Source organism: Hetaerina americana, unplaced genomic scaffold (genome assembly GCF_022747635.1).
Source record: "Hetaerina americana unplaced genomic scaffold, ioHetAmer1.1.p SCAF_1, whole genome shotgun sequence".
Classification (NCBI taxonomy): domain Eukaryota; kingdom Metazoa; phylum Arthropoda; class Insecta; order Odonata; family Calopterygidae; genus Hetaerina; species Hetaerina americana.
Genome location: NW_027286069.1, coordinates 2,368,596 through 2,384,339, shown reverse-complemented (window position 1 = coordinate 2,384,339; position 15,744 = coordinate 2,368,596). Strand labels below are relative to the sequence as shown.

Here is a 15,744-nt window from a genome sequence, read left to right as displayed (position 1 = left end):
TTCTGGAACCCAAAATCACAGCAATGGCTTTGGTGGGAGTGTCCAGAGGCACCGACCAGAAGACAAATGTTTTTTATACCAGACGTTTTCTACCATTACTGTCCTTTACCCTAGCATGTATATTTTTATTTTTGTAATGTAAATGAGTTCTTAGAACTACAGAAGTGCTCCTTGAAACATGAACTGGCTCCTAATATGAAAATATGTATATATCTAGAAAATTAGTACTTTTTTAAATGTATGGCTGTCAGTTTTGAGAATTAAATTACCATTAATCTTGACAATTCATTGGCCGATTTATTGAATCATTGGTATTCAACCATATTTACTTGTAAATGCTATTGCACTTACTTACATCTTGCTGCAGTCAATTTTTCTGACGGGTGGCCATCTTAACAATATCTTTGCCTATAAAGATGTAATTCCTCACTTTAACTCTTGCTTTGATTTTGGATGAATACGATGATGTTTTCATGCCTCTAAATATATGTTGCATTTAGTTATGCACTTAAAATGACATTAATATTCAACTTTAACTAATGAAACTTTTGCCTAAAATAGAAATATATACATATTTTATAGAGGTCATGGTAGTCCAGGGATAGAGTGTTGAACAACTGATCAGAGGGCCCAGGTTAAATCCTCAGGTATGCCTCTGTAAGTACCCTCAGCTCCACCCAAATCTTGGAATTTTTTTTGGTTACCAGATCTACCTGGGAAACCATAACCAGTACAAGGAAAGGAACTGGTCCCCATAACCTGATGTGTAAAGTTAATCCACCATTGGACTTAGTGCTGGGTGAACTACCATCGCCTACCAAATTGACCTTTGGGTTGATTGCTATGTTCATGGCTAACATATTTTATATTAACCTATGCAGGCACCTGCTAAGAATAAATTAAGAAACATAAAAACTCTTTCTCTTCATTAAATCTTTCATGAAAAATATATGAGCCTTAAGTATCTACACAAAATAACCCTAAATTTTATGGTCACTGAATATGAGAACCATAATTATTTTTTAAATATAGCTATTCTTACATCTCTCTTCATGTTTCCTATGAGCTTGCCTTTGGCCTCCTCATTTCAGTACTCTCTTGCAGTAATGGGAGATCCAGTTGGAGAAATTCAGTTTTTAACTAACAACACTGGGTAATATATTATGTGGGGATACCAATGATGGCCAGCATTGTATTCAGGACACAATGAGTCATTGGCCAGTGCACCGCTATGGAACAGTTAAAAAAAGCTATGTTTTGGTAGTTGAGCTTACATTCATAGAGCCAAGTGGTGAACTAAGGCAAGGTGACAAGTAAGTCTGAATTTAAGTTCCTTTTCATGATATCATCAAAAATGGGCATCAAAGCACAAAGCAATAAATTTTCCTACAACAAAGGCACAATTTACTCAATAAAACGCCATTCAAGTATAACCCATTGCAATCAATCTATATTGTAATCAATTACATTTACCACTTTTCAACGTAGAAGAAATGTAGGTGAGCAAAAACAAGCAATTTTCATTGAGAATAGGCCACAAAACAAAGGCAATGCTTGAATAATGATTGAACGCAAGGGAATAATAGCTTGCAAGCAAGCAAGGGAACAATAGCTTGTTCATTTTTACACTTTTAAGATTCACTCAGTGCAAAGCAAAAACTCCAATTGGTTCCTAATTTTTCATCTTTCTAGATTATACAACCCAACTTCCTGTGATAGGATCTATTGGACATTTTTATTTTGCATTTTGGCACAAATCTGTCACAATCTTAAATTGTATTCAACTATAATCTCCTAGCTTGAGAGTTTATTTACCCATGCCAATTCTTGTTTTCTCCTCATTGCTTTGCCCATTTTCACAGGTTTCTCATCCCACAAACTCTATGAGTCATCTACCCCAATCAAAACAATATGCATCCTCCTCCCGCTCAAATTTGCAGCCACTCTTTAAGCAAACAACCATTTTATTATTATGCTGCTTTATTTGGAATGAATATTATATAAAATATATTGATCAAACAAAATTAAATTGTATCCAGCAGTACCATGATACCAATATTATTGTATTAGAAACTATGGTAGAAATATAAAGTAATAGTTTTACAGAATAAAAATCGGATAAATAATTACCATGATCAATTCACTGCTTTGCATTGCGGTTTTTTTTTACAAAATTTTACTTTGACTTGATAATTCTAGGTCAATTTTTCTTTCTCATCCTCCTAAAGCTTCAAAAATGGTGATGATGACCAAAATGATAATTAAACAAACCTGAATTCACTAGTTGCATAGATTTCCTTTGCAATGGTTTTATGAACTGGAGATCAGATTGCATGTTCAGAGAGCTGACATAGAATAAAATGAACTCTTTACTTAATTGATGCCTCAGCTAAACCTAGGTCATCATCTCAAAAATGTCTGATAGATGAAATAATATGAATGGCCAAGTTAGGACAAGAAAGACAGTATGAAACAGGTTTGCAACAAACATAATTATGCTTAATCAAAGGCCAATCATAGTCTTCTGTGATGACTTTTTTTTGCTAATTTTGGATTACTTTTGCCAAACTGTGGTAAATTCAACCATGATAAAAGAAATGGAAAGTCCGGTGGCAAAATGCACCAATGGGAGATTATTAAGGGAAGTGGAAACAGGAATCCATAGTCATGGACCAATAGACTGGCCCGCACTCCCAACTGTTTTCTCCAAAAGCAATAATGATGAGTAGGTATGCAATAGATTGTCAAAGAAAACCATAGCCTATTAGCATCAATTGAGTTGAGGAGAACAAATACATAGGTACCTTACATCAATAAATCTAAAATAAAAAAAACAAATAAGAGAAAATTCTATCTGGAAGGCCTCAAACAGAGTAATCAACAGATGAAATGGTATTTTAAATAAAACTCAATGAAAAAAGTCTCAAAATTAGGTGTAAAACATTAATGAGTACCCCTTTAAATTATTGAAGAGGTTATCCACAATTCAGAGCCTAATGCTTACACAATTTTTGCTAAAATAGCTTTTGCATTTAAGGAGTGTTTTATTGAGGCACACATCCAACATACTTTGAATGCTGATGGAGATTTTGAACATGTTTTAAGTAGACTTGTTGATATTCCAGAAAGAGAATTTGCAAATATGTATGCAATAGCAGGGAGTGGAGAGGATATGGGAATCGGAAGTGATATGGACATCACATATGATAGAATCAACACTGTATACAATTCTTCAAGTAGAAGAAAGAGAAAGATCTGAACATGAAACTGCAGAGACTTTGGCAGTGATCAAAAAATAAATTATGAATCCTTCTTTGGATACAGTACATTGTATTGTTCTCTGAGCAGTGTTATGTAAACTAGCTCTTTATAAAACTGTTTGTACTAAGCTACTCAATATAGATATAAAAAAATACATTTTCATGCTGGTACTAGATTTTGACAGTGCCCATTTTCATCTGTTATGCATATTAAGCAGATGAAGGAAAAAAGTCCCTATATAAGAGGTGAACTTAACAGCACAATGAAAGACAGAAAAAATGAGGTTCCCTAAGCAAACAAGAACAATTAACAAGTCATTAGAGAGCATATTATAAAGAAGGGCATGCTGCAAACCTTAAAAAATGGAGTGAAATATTTTTCAAAAATTTTGAGAAGATCATAATGTAGAAATAATGCAGGAAAATATAAATTAAAAGACAAAAAGGAATCTGTTCTTTTGAGTTTACTTCTTCATGCTTCTAAATTGCCAAAAAATATCAGTAAAGTTAATAATTGTAACCTTGAAGTTGGCAAGTTGATCCTAAGTCTCTTGAAAAGTTGGATCCTAAAAACTACTAAGGAACATGGAATGCATGTTCTGACTGCAATAACCAGCTAACAAGATATTGCTGCAAATGATTTGCAGACTGTAAGATACTTTAATGTGATGCAGGAAAAAGTCACACAGTAGGTATCTTCTGGGAAAGCATTTTAAACATTCTTACTTTCCTGCGCTATAAAAACTCCCTGACATTTCAACTGGAAATTTAGGATTCATTTACAAAAAAGAAAACCAGTATAATTATTACTCTTTTAAGAAACATGATTGATTGAGAAAGTGGATGCTAATTGATTAGTAGGTAATTAAAGTTAGAAATCATTAGAATATGATGGTTAAGTGTAATTCATGAAGTTTACTTAATTAAGGATGTTCAAGACAGAAGATTCTGAAGTCCTCCAGAAAACTTCTGGAAGTCCCAGAAGTACAAAGTCAACAGGATGGCCAAAGACAAGAGCAGCACAGAGGCGTCAAACTAGGTACAATTGTACATTTTTCATAGTGGATCATATAAACCTAGGAAGATTCTGAAATATTGAATTGGAAATGAATAATGGATAAGAGGACTGGATTGATGAAATGCACAGACAGATTAAGGACAGATTAAGTAAGAAATGAAGTATACAGAAATTGAGAAAATATAAAAAAATATCACATGGGATGAAAGAGAAACATCACTCGATTGAGTAGGTCCATTTTTAAGGGGTAATGGGAGGAAACTGAAGGGAGATCTACAAGATAAGGGGACAAGGGGACAATTAAGACATAGGACATAAATACATTTAAGATGAGATATCAATGGGGAGCTATTGGTTTCATCATGGAATTAAAAAAAAATGGAGGGAGCCTGGGAAGCATGTAGGACCACAGTTCAAGTTGAAAAACCTATGATTAAATGGCATGCATTGCATGTGGTATTAAAATATTTACTGCAGCAACTGAATTAAATGATTTTATCATCACAAATATGCATAATTTTTTCATGTATCACAATGATGTAAAATTGTTACTGGATATATTAATTGATCAGTATAATATTTCAGTTGGTATAATCATTTCATAATACACACAGACACAGGAGATTACAATCTATGAAATGTTTCAAAAATATATAACTTTTGGCCAAGTTTATTTTCTTTTATTTTTGATCTAGTGTCATATGAACTTTCAATACTTGAAGGTTGTCTCTGAAGCCTCCTCATGCCATTATGGGCAGTATCCTGGAAGGAGAAAACATCTTCTATGTGCATCTCTAAGGATGAATATTTCTCATATATATTTTTTGGAAACATGCTGGGAGATAAGTCCCAAGTACAAAGGTAAAACCATATGAATCTCTTGAGGTTCCTACTTCTCCTGATGTCATATTATTAAAGATGAGAGCAATCATTGAAAGAAACTTCCTGAATGAGATAAAACCCTTTACTTGGCATCTAAAGCAGAATTCCAATTATATGTTGAAGTAGTTGTGAGGTTATAATCTAAGGATATTTTGCAGAAACATTTTAAGCATGCACATATTTGGAAGTGCCCCATTCATATATATTTGCTAATTATTACGTATATCCTGAAGACTTCCCTTGAAATTAAACCATTTGGATAATTACTGAATCATCAGCGGCGAGGTTTGATTAAAATCAGCTCTCCAATCCTGTTCCTTTCCACTATCCTGTTCTCTGCCAATATCTTCATTCCCTCATAGCTCTTTGAACTGATATTATTGATTATTTGCTCCTTATAGTTTATTCTTGGGCTTCCTTGGTTATTTTCCCCTCAATATATCCTTATACTTATTATATTCAGTATTCTAATATATCTCAGGATGTGTCCAATTAGTTTCCCTCTTCTTCTCCTTAGTACCCTCCATAGGCTTCTCTATTTACACACTATCAAAGTACTTCATTAGTTATTCTGTGTACCTATTGCATTTTCATCATCTTTCTGAAGCATTACATTACCACTTCCTCTAATATTCTTTTCTCTACCACTCCCATCATCTAGAACTCATACCATTGATGACTCCATGCATAAGTTTTGATGAATCACTTTGTTTGATCATGGTAGTACTATTTACAATCAGCAGTTGATTCTTCTGATAGAAATCCTTCCTTAGCATTCCTATTCTACTCTAAACCTCTCTTCCTCTTCCTTCTCCCATAGCTAGTGACCAAAATAGAAAAATCTTCTACTTGTTCCAATTAGCTTTTCCCTAGTCTTACTTGAAGATTGCCCTCTCAAATTTGGCTGCAAACCGTTATCTTAGTTTTAATCTTATTCTTCTACATGTTGCTAATCTTTCATTGTATCCATAATGGTGACTAATATTCTTGTCCAGCATCTTTCTTCTCTGCAAGTAAAGCCACCAATCCTTTTTTCATCTTAATATTAGCTTCTTTCCTACTTTCACCTCATATAGATGGTAGGAAAAGAGCTGGAATGCATTTCCCAAAAGTACCCAAAGCAAATGCTACAAAAGGGAATCTTCGTTCATTCTGTTTTTAAAATAAATTTAGAGCCAGTTTGTGGGTCACAATAGCAATGGGACAACACTCATTCAATCAAGATAGGTTTTGGACGGTCCATAACGGCTTTTATCTTCAATGCAACAATTTCAGAGTGTAAAAATCATTCGCCTTGACTGGGATGATTTTTACACTCTGAAATTGTTGCATTGAAATGCACATTAGCGGATGACTCCGTTAAAAGTTACTGTTGCGGCATCTCCCGCAGTTTCTTTGGAATTTGGCTTTTATCTTCTATACATTGCAAGAACTTCATGCTATATTATTTCCCTCTTCAGTTCAGCAAACCTTTTCCCTGCCTTCTCGCTGTCTAAAAAGCTTATTCTCACTATCTCTACTCAGCTTATCCAACATTCTACATTCTATCATGACCTTCAACATTCCAGTACCTTTCAATATTTCCCTAAACCATTTTTTCTGCCTTTTTCAAACTTGCCCTAGCAACTTCAAACTCTCAACCTGGGATAGAGGAATATTTTTGGCTTAAATAAAATTCAAAAGAAATATTAATTATATACCTGGAACTAATTTTGAAGTTTAAATGCCCTTCCTCCCAAGAATAAAATTATCTACCCTAGATTGTACTGCAGTGTCTGTTTCAGTGCAAATAACTTAAAAATTAAAATGAGTTTGCTCTTCAATAGTAGGAAGAAAAAATGAAAATTATTTTGTTCATTTTTAAAATTTTCTTTCCTCCTCAGAGGTTTTCTAGATCCGCTACTGTCTCGTATAGTATTTATATTTGGACCAAGTGTGAATTACACGTAAATGGGTTCGTGTTTATACTTGAGTCCTATCACAGCTATTATCTCTTATTATTTGACCATACGAAAATATTCCAGCATGCGGAGCCCTTCCAACCCCAGACATAGTGTTAGGGGATACTCAACCTGCATTGCTTTAAGACAGACACAAGGCAGAACGAAGTTCTACAAAACAATCTCCGAATAAAACTCAAACGTCGAGTGCGCGTGGAGGCGCCAGTACTGCTAAGTGAGAGACCCCAGGTAAAGGACCACACTCCCCTAACTCTTCGCCTGCGACTTCAACACTCACTTGCCTGAAAGCCTCGTTCTTCGCGCTTCGAGTATGACTACCAGGCGTTCGACTCCTCTCGCCTCCCTCCGCTATCGCTGTCCGCCGAGCCGCCATCCTGTGGGGCAGCGGCGAAGGGGACAAGAGTGGCCGAGGGGACCCCTCGAGACTTTTCCTGCGTAAAAATCTATCCACATGCCTCGCAAATCACCTACGACAGCTTAGAGAAAGGACTTAAGTTTTATCTGACGCCCAGGAATCCTTTGTTTTCCGATGAAGCACGCATTAAAGCAAAACGCTGTGTGCATTAATAGCAAGCAATTAACAGCACTTAATTGCACAGCTAAACAATCAAATGTTCCACAGTCACGCTCTCACTTATATTATGACTAGTAATAATAATTGCCTAGCTCATAAATAAGCTACGTATTTATAAAACAAAAGAACAACAATCGAGGTCGGAGATCTCATAGTTGCGGTGGCTAGCGTACTTCTTTTTCCCTTACGTTTATCAGCTCAGTTGAATTCCCGAGAATTTTCAAAGTTGCTGCGGATCGAGGATCATGCGGAAGCTAGTTCCGATCGGGGTAGTCTACTAGTGGGCGTCTTTCTTTTCGATTTCCAACGAGATGTTCTCTTTCTAATTCCCATCTTGCCCTAGTAACCCCATCCATCCTATAGGCACAAAAAATTTCACACGCAACCTCCCACCGACTTGGAAAACAAAAATCCTACTACTACCTGAGAATAGAACTACCATTACTGTTTCCCCGTGGAGTATTGATCGCCTCGCCTCACAACCTTGGGGCGGATGTGGGACTAGCCGTTTAGCTGCCCAAAAGAGGAAACGTATACACTACGAAATGAAAGAAAATGATGGCTACATTCTCTTTTTTATTTTCGGAGTCGAAATCTCTACCCTTCGGATTTTTCTTCCCGTTATTCTTAGAAGTGGTGGTAATACGCGCGATACATGTGAAGAAACTTTTTTTAAATTATTAGAGTCCAAGTTTATACGACACTCTTGTTTGACTTTTTCTAGAAAAATTGGGATTTCTCTTCCGTCCGCATTCACAACCCAGCCTCCGCAGCCTATACCAGCACCAAACGAGATTCTGGAACGTATAGAGGGCCAATTCTGCTCGCATCCCGTTCGTGGAAGGTCTCTCTCTTCATCATTTCCGGAATAGTTTCTAAAAGTGTCGTAAGAGAACATGGGCAAAGCAATATTGCAACGGCAAAGCTGTTGCAATAAGTGGCCTCAAGAAAGACTTCAGAAACGAGTCGACAGACGTCGGTGCCTCCCAGATGGTGCTCTATTACCTAATCCGCGGTTTCGCTAAGTTAATAAAATAGAATTATGTTCCTGAAGAGGACATTTTTGAAAGGTATGTAATAGAAACTGTGTGAATTATCGAAAAGAAATGCATTGCACTTGTGACATCTTGCGAGAAAAATTGAAATACCTAGTAAAATGAGGACAAAAAAAATCAAAATTCGGGTTAATTAATGAAAGGAACGTTTCAGTATTTAAATGAAACAGTTTCCGGCGTCACTTGGTGGAAATTCTTCATATTGAAATTAAATTTAAAATACTTCGCCTTTCCACATAAACCACTTTTACTACTACCTAAGTTTCGTTATGGTATAACATGATGATGTTATACCATAACGAAACCTAGGTAGTAATAAAAGTGGTTTATGGGGAAAGGCGAAGTATTTTAAATTTAATTTCAATGTTTCAGTATTTGTCAAGATTTATGAGAATGATATGTTGTCATAATTAATTTGTGCGTATATAGTTATTATTTTATAATTGTAATCTACCGTTTAAGGTAGGTTTTGGTTGGACAGAACCTGCCAAATGGTACCTTGACTATTCTCTTATCAAAACAAAATCTGACCTCTAACATTTCAAGAAAATCCTCTTTAATTCCGAATGCTTTATTCCTCCCTTCATTCCATCCAATGTACCTTTTTACTATATCCTTCCATTTTACCTAACATTATTCCCTCTATCACAGTCATCAACATTCCATTGACAATCGAAACGCTCTTTCCGGCCTCTTTTTGATTTCTCCCAATATTCCTCTCTCCTCCCCCACCTTGCCTAGCACTTGTTCATTCGTTTTACTTTCAATCCAATTCACCTCCTCCATTATTCTCCACATCCACATTTCAAAAGCCTCCAATCTACTCCTATCATCCTGCTTCAGTGACCATGTTTCCAATTTAATGTTCTGAATTATACTGACTATTTCAAAAGAGGGAATATTAGAAAATTTGACACGCTCTAAGAATAGAAGAAAGAGGATGTTAAACTGATGTTACTTAAAACTGGATATATGAAAATGACATCACAATTTTGTAATATATTCCATAAAAAATTCCTTCCTTAAATACGTTCAAAATGATCTTACTCTAAAATTCTTGTTCTCCCCCTACCTCGCTTTCCCAACATTCTACCCTCTATTACCATCTTTAGCAACCCATTTCCCCTCAGTATCTCCTGCAACTACTTGCCCTGCCTTCATAGAATTTCCCCAAACAGCTATCTATCTACTGTTACCATGCCTAGAACTTCATTTTTTACTTTCTTTCTGTCCATTAAATTTGTTCCATTCTTCTCCTTACTTACATTTTAAAGATCTCCAAGTATATCCTCCTGCCTCAACGAACAAGTTTCTCAACCATACAAAACTATAGTATGTTCTATATTTAAGTTTTATTATCTCTGCGTACATGTTTACTTAAGGTAATTTACTAAATGCCCACCTCTTAGTAAATGATTCTTGATCTAATACAATTCTTCGTCGAAGAAACTGCGGGAGATGACGCGGCAGTAGCCTTATTGAAGCCATCTGCTGTGCATTTCAATGCAACAATTTCAAAATGTAAAAATGCTCCTGGTAGAGGCGAATGATTTTTATTTTGAAATGCTGGCATTACAACACTCCTTCTTTAAATTTACCTACCATACTGTTTACCCTTATCCAAAGCGCTTTCCAAAAACCTGAACTGTTTTACTTACCCCGTTTAATGCCTCCCAGTTATAATTCTTATCTCAGCCTTCCTATTTCTTGAAAATTTCGTTACCTTCATTTTATTTTGATTAATTCTTATCCCTTACCTATTGTATTATTCAACAATGCACTAATTGCTCAATGATGGCAACTAGGGCTGACTGGCTAACTAACACTGGATCATTCACGAATCAAACTGATTTAAGACGTCTGCTGCCTACTTTCACTCCAGCCCCCAGCTCTTCCCATGCCTCCATTATAATGTTTTCCTCATATATATTGAAGATGACAGATAAGGATGGCCATCCCTATCTTACTTCCCTGCCCTGTCCGCTGCTTATCCTGGTTCTCCATTTCCTATCTGTACCAGTGCAGCCTCAGAGAGACAAATATTGCGGTTAACTCGTCTATTTCTCTATTTCCCTCCCATCTCCTGCAATATTTTTACGTTTTGTCTTTTTTCTCTGTCAAATGTCTCCTCAAAGTCTATAAAGCATGAAGCAGCATCCAAGTTATACTTTAGGTTTCTTTCTAGTAGTGAATGAGGTCACATCTATAACTTTGACTGTTGCATCCCTCAAAAACCATGTAAAAATAGCTAGAGGTTTCAGAACTATAGTTATTGAAACTTGTACAAATTTCTGAGATTTCTCGTGTTATGTTTCTCATTAAAATATGTAAAAATGGAGTTATTTACTAAAGGGATTGACATTATTGTAAGCGCTGAAAGGAAATAAAAATTTCTAATCCTGTTTACTGCAAATCGAATGTCGCACGAAAAATCTATAAAAGTTCGCCTAAATGAGGACTTTCTGTATATTTATGGCCTCTATGAACATGGTCACTATAGGAGCCGCATCATCGGCGCCGGTTCAGTTTCCTTAGTTGGACGAATTAAATCCTTCTCTTTTATTCCTCACTAGAGGAAAAGAGATTCAGGAAAAAGCAAGCATTTTTAAGAATTAACTTTAAGGGGATATGATTTCGACGTTATTACTTTAATTTGACTTATAAAGTCAATAAAGTCACGAAGAACATGCAGCAGACGTGAGTAGTGCAATCAGTTACCATAATCGGTAATGCTGTACTTTTCATTGGCCATGAAAATGAAAACAGAATGAATGAATTAATGTGCCGCCCACATGAGATATTTCACTATGACAACCTACATATTGCTATTTCCAGATAAATCAGCAAATTAGGTAATTATGCAGTATTTTCTTCTCATTTCGATATATTTACCCGAATCTGCGTCTATATAATTACATTTTTATTGAATTATTACTTTGTGGGCGTTCTTATTTATTGAGAGATTTCGACGAGTGAATGTCAAATGGGAACTACACGTAACTTTCCTCACGTTGAAGTCTCCATGCGCATGATTTTATACCCTAGAACGCATGCTAAGTTACGGGCGCGCCATTAACTTATTAAAGTTTATACTAACACGCAATCATACTTGTTGATTATTTAGGACGCTGTGTCATTTAAGTTACTCCCAATCACGTGTGTTGCCCAGTGACAGCCTTTGTCGACTTTGCTACATATTAAACACAATTCGCCTTTCGTGTGCCCTAGGCAACTTCAATCAACCCGTACAATCTCTCTAAGACCCTTGTTAGAAGCCACTTTGAGTCAACTCCTGTAAAAAACTGCTCACGATACGAAGTAATTGAAAGACAAAAAAGTCGTTTGGGGTTGAATACTGTCGCCTAATATCGATAATTGGAAAATGCCTCAAGTGACCTCCGTAAATGCACAGGTAACATTAAGAGACATTACTTCATAACGGCAATGAGAAGTGACGCTTGTTAGCCACGTAGTTGGTTGAATCATTTAGGATTGCTAAGCGATATGACATCTAAACAAGTATAACGCTTGTAAATTGCGAATATTAACATCTTAGAAATCCAAAATGCAGGAGATAAGTTTTTCTGGTTCCAACAGCTTCGTTGGAAATAGAGTAAGGGCAGAGGAAAGGAACTGCTCGAGTGAATTTGACATACTTCAGGGCTTAGCTCAGTGTTCTGTCTTCACCTATGGTAATTCTATTCTTCAGGTTGGTTACTGTGACAAAGGTGTTCGACAAAATTCATTCTTATTGGGGGTTCTCTATTGTATAACAGTCCCCTTAAAATGATAAGGGAAGGAAGAAGGAAAGAGTAACCGAGGAAGGTAGAGAATGATGAACCCCATGGAGATGATTCGAAGTGACGGAAGTTGGATATGCTGGAGTGAAAGGAGGGCGAAGTAGACAGCCACAGCAAGCCAAAATTGCTGATGCTGCTGCATTGCCTCTTATATCCTTAACTTGCTACTGTCTAGCACTGTCTGCTACTGTCTTGCCACTGTCATAGCTCAGTGATAACACATATAATACATATTTGCTTTTGCATTCCATGCAATTCGTTTTGCGAAAAAATAGGGTTTAGAATGGTTTACTAAGGGGACACTAAATAAATATTTTTTCGGGATTTTGAATGTCCAAGGTAATGCAAATAATTTTCTGAAACTAAACAGGACCAAAATTAATAAAGAGCATAGAGAGCAAATAGAGGTAATTTATCAGAAAGAGGTTGAAAAAAAGCATTATGAACACAGAATAAGAAAAACTAACGCTTATGTATTCAAGAAAAAGACCAGAGCAGAGGAGGACCACATATTTAATTCAAATGGGGACCTCGAAACGACATTCCTCAATACGTGTCGTGTTAGGGAGAATCAATCAACGATGCATGTTAAAGTGTTAATCAATAAAAATCACCATTAATGAAAATAACGAACAAATAGAAAGGGAAAACCGAAAGTGATAAACAGGTATCTGATATGATAATTCTGAATCTTTACTTTTTGAATTTGAAACAGCTCGAAATATATTACCAGTCACACACTACTTTGCTTTACTTGCTAGTTTTATATGCTACGCTGCTAAATTTTATACTTGAACTTGGGCCAGGTGATGCTTAAAATAAGTTCTTTCCATCGCAAGTGTAAATGGTTATTTTATACGAAGTTTCGCATCTGTCGAGTGTGACGATATAGTAATATATAGGAATTAGTATTATCTGGAATTAAAACAGACTTATTTATGAAACCATTTTATATATATATATATATATATATATATATATATATATATATATATATATATATATATAACGAGGTAATACCAAATAGGTAACGAATTGGAGGCAGTTTAAAGCACATTAGGACATATTTTGGAATAGGCAATGAAAAAAATAGATTAGGCATTATTTTCCAGGTTGCTTCGACCCGATTGACCTCGGCAATCCTGACTTCCCGCCTACCTGGATGTATTCGTCCTCGTTACGAAGGTGCTCCGCTATGAACTGCACCGCCTCCGTTGCCTTGTACGCCTCCGGCGAGAGCAGGAGCGAGTCCGAGCTCTCACTCTCCCGCCTCTCCCTTTCCGCGCTCGCCTTCCGGTTGATCTTGCAGTTGGGGTGGTGCAAGTCCGACAGCTCCATCACCTCCATCTTGCTCTTGGCGGCGGCGGCCGCAGCGGCGGCAGCCGCCGCCGCCGCCGCGCCCGCCGACCCCCCTCCTCCGCCCCCGAGCCCCCCGCCCCCGAGGCCGCCGCCGCCCAATCCCCCGGGGAGGCCGCCCAGGCCGTGGTGCTTGGGCATCTCGGGGGAGCCGTAGGAAGGGGGCGGCGCGCTCATGCCCGGCATCTCCATCATCCAGCGCAGTCGCGTCTTTCGGGGCCGCCTCATGATCAGCACGATGGGGAGGTAGTGGAGGAAGGTAAGGCGGATCCAGTTGGGCATGCGATGCGTCCGGGGACCCCTGAAGTTCCAGTTGATGATGATGACGGTGACGAGGATACTGACGGTGTTCATGATGAAGGTGAAGAGGAGGTACTTGGCGATGAGCGGGAGCACGAGGGAGGTCGGCGGGAGGATTTTGGAGACGAGCAAGAGGAACACAACGAGCGACAGGAGGATGGATATGCCCAGGGTCACCTTCTCCCCCGCCTCCGCGGGCAAGTAGAAGACTAATACACAAAGGAACGAGATGAGCACGGTCGGCAGGATCAAGTTGACGGTGTAGAAGAGCGTCTTCCGCCTGATGATGATGTAGAAGGTGATGTCCGTCTCGGTGGGCGTCCCCTCGTAGATGTTGAGGTAGGCCGGGACCTCGATTATGTCCCACGTGCCCGACTTCCAGTAGTCGGACAAGTCCACGAAGTTTTTGTTATTGTACAGCTGTAAGGACACTTGGTCTCCGTTGAAAGTCCACGACCCAAACTTCATGATGCAGGTCTGCTGGTCGAACGGGAAATAGGTGACGTCGATGGTGCACGAACTCTGATGGGGTGGAGAGCGGGTCGCGAGGGGTGAGAGAGAGAGAGAGAGAAAAGAGTGGAGAAGGAGTTGATGAGTGAAGACGGCGGGGAGAGACGGCGTGTAGGGAAGCGGTCCCGTGAGGATGGGGCAGAACGGTGGTGGGGAATGGGATGGGTGATGTGGGCAGTAAGTCGTGGGTGACGATGCAGAGAAGGGATTTGAGGTGATGCAGAGAAGGGATCGAAACTCGCCCTTTTGGCAGGGCTATTGGGGTGACACTTTCCCAAATGGGGAGTGGAGCCAATTAAGGCAGTTTAGTTGGCGGGTTTGCATTGGCTGTCTCTCATTTACACACTACTAACTACTTCCAACTATCAAAGAACAATTCAAGAGCCACATACAGGCAGACTGGAATAAAATCTCATTGCAAATTCATGAAACGTTGGATAACCACAAAAAGCAACTTCTCATGATTGTAAAGCTCAACAGCCAATTAATTGCAATTGTTTACGTATAATATACAAGGGTACACGTTCGTCAATACTGACACATAACCATGATTTGAAAAAAAACATTAATTCTTAGAAATTTTTAAAATAAGGTTAGGACACAGAGAGTGCACAATTTTATTTTAAGGGTTAGAGCGTTTCACATGGAATTAAATTATTTAGGATATTATACATCATTTAAATGATTAAAATGGTTTAAAAATATGGATTTACAAGTTTTATCAGGTATGCTACTACAAAGGTATTTAAAAGTTTGGTGATTTATAATTATTTTATTAGTAAAAGTTTATTCAAATAAAAGGTTAGCAAACTGAGAATATAAGAAATGCTATAATTAAATTACCAATTGGATAGGTATTTAAAAAATATAATAATTTAGCACCAGGTTTACCTCAAGGCACTTTAGTTTAAGAATAACATTGGGTCATAATCCATTGGATAACAGCAAATATTTATTGTGATTTAAATTGATTTTATCGTATATTTAAAAGCAGAACAGTGGAATTTAACATCAAACCAATTTTTTAT

General features: G+C 37.5%; 1 protein-coding gene across 1 annotated transcript in view; it reads right to left on the bottom strand.

Moving 5' to 3' along the window:
• nAChRbeta1 (nicotinic acetylcholine receptor beta1) overlaps window positions 1-15,744 on the bottom strand; it is a 218,237-nt gene that overhangs the window by 6,347 nt on the left and 196,146 nt on the right. Inside the window, exons 6-7 of the mRNA XM_071584697.1 lie at window positions 14,032-14,728; window positions 13,709-13,962 (exon numbers count right to left, since the gene is read on the bottom strand). Of these exons, the coding sequence (XP_071440798.1) occupies window positions 13,709-13,962; window positions 14,032-14,728 (951 nt within the window). The remainder of the gene's footprint in view (window positions 1-13,708; window positions 13,963-14,031; window positions 14,729-15,744) is intronic.